This window comes from Dipodomys ordii, unplaced genomic scaffold (genome assembly GCF_000151885.1).
Source record: "Dipodomys ordii isolate 6190 unplaced genomic scaffold, Dord_2.0 Scaffold31, whole genome shotgun sequence".
Taxonomy (NCBI): domain Eukaryota; kingdom Metazoa; phylum Chordata; class Mammalia; order Rodentia; family Heteromyidae; genus Dipodomys; species Dipodomys ordii.
In genome coordinates, this window is record NW_012267247.1 from 2,971,782 (window position 1) to 2,981,853 (window position 10,072).

The window sequence follows — 10,072 nt, forward strand, 5'->3', positions numbered from 1 at the left end:
TTTTCTTTTTGCTTATGTGGTGCTGAGGAATCAAACCCAGGGCCTCAGGCATGCAAGGCAAGTGCTCTACCACTGAGCCACCTTCCCAGCCCCTCCCTGAGACTCTTAATTCCATAAACTACTCAGAAAAGGCCAGAAGTGGCCCCGTGGCTCAAATGGTAGAGCACTAGCCCTTGAGCAAAGCTCAGGGACAGCATCCAAGCCTTGAGTTCAAGCCCCAGGACCAGAAAAAAAAAAAGTTTTATATTTGTCTACTATGTAAGTCTCAGTTAGGTAATGTGAAATTTTTCTGTGGAAAATACTCCCTAACTGTATATGAATAAACACTGGTTACTGCGGAAGTTCTAACAGAGCTAAAAATAAAAATTAAGTCAAAAGTGGAGGTGTGTAGTTCAAGTGGTCAAGTAATAGCCAAAGGAGAGCCAAATGCCCTGAGTTCAAGTCCCAGTATTGGCACAAGCATGTGTGTGTACACATACACACAAAGTTGAAAAGGATATTACAGATTCATATGTTATTTTTAAAAATTTTTAGCAATTTTAGCTCCTCATGAAGGAAATAAGAGTTAAAGTCTTCTTGTAAGTTCTTTTATGTATTAATATATTTTAGTAATATAAATGAGCCAGAATCCTATGTATAAAAATAACCTATGTGTAACATAAAATGATTAATAACAGACACTTACAAAGCAAGGCATATTACAAGCAAATCCGCAATGTGAACCAACTTCATTTTGTTGGTGGTACTTGGGTTTGAACTCAAGGCCTTATGCTTGCCTGACAGAAACCTCTTGAGTTAATGACATCCCTAGTAAACTACCTCTAAACAGCAGCTTCTCCAGTAAAGATTGCTTACATTTTTTGCTTCTGGAATATGATATAAATGAAGCATTTAACTCCAAGCCACTATGGAGCACTTACTAAGTATAAAAATACTATGAGAGGTACTTTAAAATGTAAAGGATTTAGAATAAAGTGGAATTTAGTGTCAGAATACATGTCTAGCAAGACCCTGGGTTTGAGCCGCATACTAAAAGAAAACAAAAAGACAAAAAAAAAAGAAGAACTAAAAGATTAAACAAACCACCTTCACTGTAACATCAGCATATCTAGGAGTAAGAATCACAAACTAAATCCCTCCAAATCAAATTTCAAACAAATGCCCACAGAAGTGTTATAGCAATATTACAGTATATTTTCTTAATCTTAGTCTAAAACAAGTTAAAACCATTGTAACTTTCATAAGAATTCTGAAGAATAGTCTAATACTGCAGCAGAGAGTCTAGCACTTAAAACCAAAAGACCTGTGAGTCAGTTGTGTGAACATAGGCAAATCAATTATTCATATTGAGTTACATTTTCCATAACTATAATATGAAACTAATATCGTCTACATATCTTCATTAAGTATTAAATGCAAAAACAGACCAAAGCAAGATAATAAGCTATTAGTTAGCCAAACACTATTATTTTTATAAGACAAGATATGTAATTTAGCACTATATACATTTCATACTTAGGAGAGGAGAAAAAAGATGGAACATAAAACATGTTCAAGCTATTACTAGGTACATCTTTCTGGATAATCTATCAAAAATGCAAGAATATTTAATAAGCAGCCTGGTGGTAAACTTGGTTAATCAAAAAGAAAGCAATCAACACTTCAAAATTGTGCTTTACCTAGTCATAAATTCTTCAAACTTTGAACTGGTAAGGTTAAGGCTGGACCAATGTGTATCTGCCACAGGCTTGTGCTCTGGAGGACCCAGATATGCAAGAAGTGTTGCCATCTTATCAAAAGGTCGTCTTCCAACAGCTTTATGATCCCTAGATAAAGCAAACTACTTAGAAAGTAGTAGATCACATTGAACAGTACAACGTATTTCTTTAAACTGTTATTTGTTGCTTTTCTTCTTATTGACGGCTCCTTTTATTTGCAAACACCACCAAAAAGACCTCATGGGTGCATGGGTGTAGTGGTGGTGCCTGCCAGCAGTATCAGTTTCTCAGGAGATGAAAACAGAGAGCACTGTGCACAAAAAAGTTGGGTCAGGACACTCTTCCATCTAGTCTCAACAGATAAGCTAGATATGGTACATGAGAGGTACAGGTAGGAGTATAAAAAGTGTGAGACTCTATCCAAAAACAGTAATGAAAAAACAAAGAAGAGGGGCTGGGAAGGTGGCTCAGTGGTAGAGTGCTTGCCTTGCATGCCTGAGGCCCTGGGTTCGATTCCTCAGCACCCCATAAGCAAAAAGAAAAAAGCTGGAAGTGGTGCTGCCGCTCAAGTGGTAGAGCACTAGCCTTGAGCTGAAGAGGTGAGGGACAGCACCCTCCCCCCCCCCGCCCCCCCCCCCCGGCCCAGAGTTCAGACTCAAGAAAAAACGAAGAAGAGGGGGTAGGGGAGTGTTTTGGCCCAACAACAGAGCACCAAAGAAGAAAAGAGCTAAGTTTAACTCCTGTATCATTCTCGATCACCAAAACACTTCAGGGATAGTAAGTATATGCTGAAACATGTTTAATAATATGGCCATTTCCTATGCTATAAAATTCACATTTGATTCAAATTTAAGTGTTCTGTAGAATTCACAACCATTATCTAATACGCCATAAATCAGAATTTTTTTTTTGGGGGGGGGTCCGGTCATGGGGCCTGAACTCTAGGCCTGGGTGGTGTCCCTCAGCTCTTCAGCTCAAGGCTAGCACTCTATCACTTAAGCCACAGCACCACTTCCGGCTTTTTTCTTTTTGCTTATGTGGTGCTGAGGAATCAAACCCAGGGCCTCAGGCATGCAAGGCAAGCGCTCTACCACTGAGCCACCTTCCCAGCCTCAATAAATCAGAATTTAAAATTAACATTCTCATCTACTTTCTCTCAGGATAAGAATCAGTCTTAGCAAATCAATGTTTAGAAAATGGACATGTTTATTCAGAAGAATTTGGTGAATTTAAATTATCTTTTCAAGCAAGGGTCTTGATACATAGCTCAGGCTGATCTTGTCTCCACCTCCCAAGTACTAGGGTATACCACCCCCAGCTCAGAAACCTGAATTTTCAGTAACTATTGAATATGTAAAATAATATGTACTAATAATGAGATACTATTTCATAAGCACGATTATTCAAAATAATGTCAACTTTGATGAGGATGTACATAAAGAAATATTGTTACATAATCCTGTCGAAATGCAAAATTAGCACATGTACTAATAAGCTAAATAAATCTCAAATAGAATGCTGCCTGAAGAGGTTATATCATTGCTATAATTTCTTTTCTTTTGATTTGGTGCCAGTCCTGTAACTTCCAGCTTTTTGGGGTGGTTAACTGGAAATAAAAGATTCTCACAGAATTTCCAGCCCAAGCTGGCTTGAAATGCCTATCCTTATATCTCAGCCTCCTGAGTAGCTAGGATTATATAGTGCGAGACATTGGTGCCCAGCTCAATTACTGCTATAATATTTTAAAACACACCAAATTGTTACAAAGAACTATAAGTTCCTTAGTCACATATATGTGCAGAACAGTATAAAATATATCCAAGAAGCATGCCCACTAGGTTTTAGAAAGTAGATATGTTTACAGAAAGAAGCACAGAAATGGTATTGTTGAAAAGAAGCCTTTACATACGTGTGTGTATAAAATATTTCCCTCTCAAAACATAAAATGTTATAAAAACCTGATTAATATAGAAAAATGTATGTTGGCTGAGCATCCCACGGTTCACACCTATAATTGTAGCTTTTCAGGAGGTTAGATGTGGAAATTGTGGTTTAAGGCCAGCCTGGTCAGAAAAGTCTGTGAGATTCTTCAATTAATTAGCAAAAAGCTCAAACCCCAGAGTAACAGCTAGGAGCATGAAAGCTAATCAAGTGTGATATCCTAAATTTAAGCCCTGGACTGGCAAAAAAAAAAAAATATTAAAGCTAGGTGAATCCGTTACTGTCTGTACTTTTTTGGAATCATGTGGATAGAGCATCTTCCTTTTCTATTTTAGGAGCATGCATCAGTAATGTCCATGTCTACTTCAATCCATTTACAATTCATAAAGGATGAAACTCCCACTGCCTTGGCTCTATGGTCTCCTAATTTTCTTACAAATGAGCAAACCATTTTTATTGGTCTCAATGCAACTTACTTTTGAAAAGGAACTCCCTATCCTTAGGAATCTGAGCCCTTTATAAACATATATACACTAAAAAGGACACCAAGTTATTTATGCTACAAAGAACTTTGATGAAAACATAATGAAGTTAATTCAATTATTGGGTATTTTATGTAAAAAGCTTTATCTCCTTCCTTCCTCTCTCCCTCCCTTTTCTCGTCTTTTCCTTTCTCTTCTCTTTCTCTCTTTCTATATATTTATTATCAGAACTCGAATTCAAAGCCTTACACTTGCTAGGCAACCTTCTACCCTTTTTGCTTTAGTCATTTTTTAGATAAGAGTCTCGAATTTCTACCCTGGCTGACCTTGGACCACAAAACTACCTATGCCTCCCAAGTAGCAGGACAAAGTTAATTCAAGATCATGTCTCAAAAAAGAAGCCAGTGAGGCAGAGGCAAGAGGATCTCAGTGTAAGGCTACCATAGGCAAAGTTACTGTGTAACCCTATCTGAAAAACAAACTAAAAACAAAAGGATAAAGCACTTGCTTAGCAAGCATGAGGACTTGAGTCTAATCCCTAGTACCATACATGAAAAAAATCAGTAATATTTATAGTTGGTTTTTTTTTAATTTCATATGATTTAACCATTGGCCTTATTTTACAAGTCCAGCCAGGCACTGGTGGCTCACACCTATAAACTTAGCAACTCAGGAGGCTGAAATCTGAGGACTGCAGTTAGAAGCTAGCCCCGAAGTATAGTCTATGAGACTCTTTTGTTCGTTAAACTACAAAAAAAGCTGTAAACAAAACTAACTCAAGTGGCAGAGGACTAGCCTTGAGCAAAAGCAGCTCAGGAACAACATCCAAGAGCAGAGTTCAAATCCCAGGCCCAGAACCAAAAGAAAGAAAAGTTCATGTCTCTTTCCAAATCATAATTCTTATTGCAACAAGATGCAAAGCAAAAGGCACTATTCATGACCAATTGTTTAAACTTAGTATTTGGTTTCCCCATGACTGAGAAATCGTACCTGTTGCTGGAAAGGTATTGCCCAATTTTTTCTTGGTTGTTCCAAAGCAGACGATGTAAAGCAAGCACATTGCCATCACTGATGAAGGAAAGACTATGGTTTACTGCATCACTTGTGGGACAATCTGATGCCATATCAAGGAAAAACCTTTAAAAAGCAAAGTGAGTAGAATTTTCAACACAAAATATACTCATACCTATGTGTGAATTAAATTGATACAAAATATAATTTGTGAAGTTACTGAGATTACAAACACAAGAAGCTTGTTCACATAGTGATTGTCCTTAAACCAAGCAAAAGAACAAGGAGAAATTTAACTTTAAATTATAGTACCTGGCTTCAGCTTCAGAATAGGCTCTGAAGTCAGAGAACTACAAAATTAGATAGATGAAATCTGGAAAGAAGCTAGTATTTTACAGACAAAGAGAGAGAGCTACAGATCAAATCAAAGACCACCCCTGTCTCCAGCAAAGTTACAAAGCCTGTCTATCCTAGCCGGGATCAGAACCTTGGTTCTTTTAACTATGGAAAGTCCATTTGTTAGAATACAAATCCTCTGCTGCTATTCACTCCCTCCAATACAGCTTGTTGTTCAGCAATATACTTCCTAAGCTCTAATGTCCCCAGCAGAAAGAACTGGAATTCAGAACTGTACAAGGCAATTTAGATTTTAAGAAGCCTTAGAGTTACACTGTTGAAAAGTAGAATTCTGGCATTAATTTACATCAATAAAGTACTTTTTCATAAATTACCTAATTTGTTTCTTCAAAAATAACTCAGTAAAAGACAGTATTATCCCTAGTTTACCATTAAGTCAACTCAGAAAAAAAGTGAAGCAATTGGTTAAGTTTTAGAAATCTAAAAGCATAAAGCCTCAACAGCTCACTTATTCATAAGATCTTATGACTTTTTACATTATTTGGCTTAAACAGCAACTTTTTAATGTACATACAACTCCAAACAGTATCAAAAATATTCTAACACCAAAAATTTTAATTATACCCTATTATGAATAACCCTTACCAATTTGGTCTGCTTTTAAGGAAAGGAATCTGTCTTACTCCCATATTATAGCAAACTCAAGTTCTTTATTTTAGACGTATCAAAAATCTCTCCTGGTTTTCAATTTAAGAAACTATCACCAAATTCACTTCATGACCTTTTCTTTATAATAAGAATACATTCTTAGAAAGGAAAGAAAAAGCCTACAGAAAAACTTAATATAGATCAGGTACATGGATATCATTAAGTGAACTTGACTTGACTGAAACAGCAACTGACGAAGATCTGGTTGCTTACCTTCGTGCCAAATCAAAGTTGCTTTTCACAAAATCATTAAAAGGCCGCATATGTTCTTCTTTAGTGAAGAGAACATGATTGGCAATACTCTGAAGTATCTAAATAAACAGTCACAAATAATCAGAATATTTACTATATGATATTGATAATTAACATATCATTTAAAAAAGATGAATTGTCTAATACAATTTCTACTGGCAATTAAAATCTGTTTCTTATTCTGTTAGTCTAGGTATTGTTTCTACTCTTTCCACATACAATAATTACATACATATATTTTAAAAGATACACACAATATATTTAAATATTTAAATGCATTCTAAATAAGAGATTCTATAGCCAACATTTTGGTCTCCATTTAAAAATTCCAGAATTACACAGAAAACTATCTTCAGAAGATGGTATTTGTTAATGTAGTTTTCTATGACAGAAGGAACCTGCCTAATGAATTACTCGGTAAGATAACCAAATTAAAACAAAACCATAATTGAAATATACATGACATTTCAAAGTAAATTAATGTCAGAATTCTACTTCTCAACAGTATAAATCTAACAGTTCTTAAATTCCAAAGGATGTATTATGAGTATACAAAACTGAAAATTTAGTCAGAAAGGAAATTTGAGGCAAACAGATTATCAAAATAATTCACCTTTGACATTAGCTTCAAGCCTCTTTCAATTCTAGGTGGTGGTTTTTTATCTAAAATCCCTGCTTCATATGGTGAGACAATAGCAGGATTGATAAATCTGAGGAACATGGCACTTCCTACTGCACCGATGCTGTTCTGAGGGAAACGTTGGCTAACCACCTAAAAACAAGGAGTTGAGAATTGAGTATAAGGCTGAATTAAAATAAAGAAATGGAACCAAAGAGCTCAAAGGTCAAACTTGGCTCAAAAACTTAATCCTCACAATGATACTTTCCTAATTTTCTCCTCCAAACATTAGAAAACAAAGTTTATCCTTAACTATATAATCTTACATCATTTTCAAGCACAATGTACTTATTATAATAGGAAAACTTGAGGACTGAAAAAAAAGATCTTATTTTATCATTAGTGTATATACTACAAGTCAGATGAACAATAAAAATATTCAATTTCACACAAAGATTAACATTTTAAAAGATTAAAAAATGTGGAAGAATGGTCAATTTTTATAAGGTGAAGCTAAGTTTCCAATAGCACATACCCTAAATATCCCACACGTAAGAGTAAACATTTCCACTTTGTTGTTTACCATAAACACATGATTTAAAAAAAAAATCTTGCCATACACAATTTTTTTTCATTGACTGCTACTAGAAAAGACATCTCACTTCCAAGCAATGCTACTTACTGCCAGTTCCCTCCTTCAATAGCATGCTTTCCAATATAAGCACCTTCCTATTACTAAAACAATTGGAGAAATGCACATTCTTGGAGACCTAAAAGAAAAAAGAGGATCTCCCAAAACAGACTGCCTGTGTCTACCTCAATCTACAATTCTGCCAAATTAAAAAAAAAAAAATCAAGGAAACCAGAAATGGTTGGCTGTGCTATAAAGAAAACATGACCCTTTCAAGCCCCACGACCAACAACAACAAAAAAAAAGAAACATGACCCTGTCATCTAAAATCGAATGATATAGGGAGTGGCACAAGTTTACAATCCTAGTACTTGGGAAGTACAGGCAGAAGAATTTCAAATTTGAGGCCAGCCTAAGACTACACAGACCCTGTCCCCACCCCCCAAAAAAATTCCTCTTTAAGGAAATATTAAAAGTGTACTATTGGATTGGATAAAGTGAATAACTCCCATCTCTTTCCAGGGCCCTTTATTTTAACTTAATATATTAAAATAAAATTATATTGAAATTTTATTTTATATATATACTTATATAAATATATAATATATATAACATATATATTTATATATTTTATTTTTTATATTTTTTTCATTTGATATGGCTAACTTGATATGCCAGCTAGTAATTATAATGATGAAATTCAATATTCTGGGACTTCAGAGATAAATCTTTGTTTTTAAGGATACTGAGAAGGGGTGGGATGAGAAAATGGGATGTATGTGCAGACTATACTATTACAATTCTACTCTTCTTCACTAGGCCTCAATAAAGTAATACTTTGTGTCATGAATTCACATAGCACACTAACTTTCTTTGTGTGTGTGGGTGGGAGGCGTGGTTGTGAGGAAACGTGTCAGTATTGGGGCTTGAACTCAAAGTCTAGGTGCTATCCCTGAGTGTTTTTCAAAGCTAGAATTCTACCACTTGAGCCACAGCTATACTTCTGGCTTTTTTGGTAGTTAGCTGGCAGTAAGAGTCTAAGGGACTTTCCTGCCATAGCCACTTCAAACTGCAATCCTCAGATCTCAGCCTCCCAAGTAGCCAAGATTACAAAAATGAGCCACTGGTGCTCAACTGCACTGCACTGACTCATTTCGAATGTGTAGTTCTGGATTACCTTGAATTTCACATGACTATCACAGCTGCTAAGAAATTAGTAAAAATAAGGTGATTTTTTTTTAAGCTTAAGAAAGTCTTTGTAAGAGGTAACAAGTGAGGTTATGTTCTAAGTAATATATTCTCACCTTCAAGTACACAACATAGCTTAGTGAGCTTTTTTTGGTATTAAATTCTTTGGGTGCTTGTTGCATGAAAAACACTGAAATAAGGAGAAACTAAGGAAGATGGCTAAATATGGTTAACAGAATGGCTTTAAACCTTAAATACTACTTATTTTTGGCTGAAATGTAGTTTTAGCTAGAGAATTAAGAAGAAAAGTCAAAGTTTTTACTAACCAATTACAGTATTTAACTTTTTGAAGACTAGAAACCTCTTTGATAAAAAGCTAAAAAAATAAATGTACCCACCCACAAAATTCCATCATATCATTTCAGAATATTCAGAGGCAACCAATGATAACCAAGTAATTCTGACAGAACTTCCCAATAGTTATTTTTTCCTTTAATTAAAAACAAAACCTAGCCGGGCACCGGTGGCTCAAGCCTGTAATCCTAGCTACTAAAGAGACTGAGATCTGAAGATCGCGGTTCAAAGCCAGCCCAGGCAGGAAAGGCAGTGAGACTCTTATCTCCAATAAACCACTGAGAAAACTGGAAGTAGCACTGTAGCTCAAATGGTAAATCGATAACCTTGAGCTGAAGAGCTGAGGGACAGTCCTCAGGCCCAGAGTTCAAGCCCCACGACCAGCAAAAAACCAACCAGACAAACAAACAAAAAACTCTACAAGACCTTAAAGCCTTTAAGGAGTGAGCAAAAGGTAAAAGATCAAAAACTGAACTTCTGGGGAGAGAGTAATTAGTGGAAGGGAAGGATGTATATGTGCTGGGCACCCATACACAAGCTAAGCACAGAGTCTATCATAGAATCCATATCCTTCCAACCTCCCAAACTGTTTATCTTCAATTTTAAGTAGGTTGTTTAAAATTAATAGTAATATACTCAGTTTAACCCATTAAAATTTGAAATAGTTTTTAAAGATTTTTTTTAATTTTATTTTATTTGTGAACATACTGTACAGAGGAGTTACAATTACATGGGCAGGATAATGCGTACATTTCTTACCAAGCATTGCAGCCTCCTCCTTTGTTTACCCTTCACATCCCTTCCCAGCCTC

The 10,072-nt window shown here is 35.6% G+C and overlaps 1 protein-coding gene across 2 annotated transcripts in view; it reads right to left on the reverse strand.

Moving 5' to 3' along the window:
• Nf1 (neurofibromin 1) overlaps nucleotides 1–10,072 on the reverse strand; it is a 254,153-nt gene that overhangs the window by 102,172 nt on the left and 141,909 nt on the right. For both annotated transcript variants that reach the window (XM_013016448.1, XM_013016447.1), the window contains 4 exons: nucleotides 7,083–7,241; nucleotides 6,431–6,528; nucleotides 5,132–5,278; nucleotides 1,680–1,826 (listed from right to left, as the gene is read on the reverse strand). In XM_013016448.1, the coding sequence (XP_012871902.1) occupies nucleotides 1,680–1,826; nucleotides 5,132–5,278; nucleotides 6,431–6,528; nucleotides 7,083–7,241 (551 nt within the window). The remainder of the gene's footprint in view (nucleotides 1–1,679; nucleotides 1,827–5,131; nucleotides 5,279–6,430; nucleotides 6,529–7,082; nucleotides 7,242–10,072) is intronic.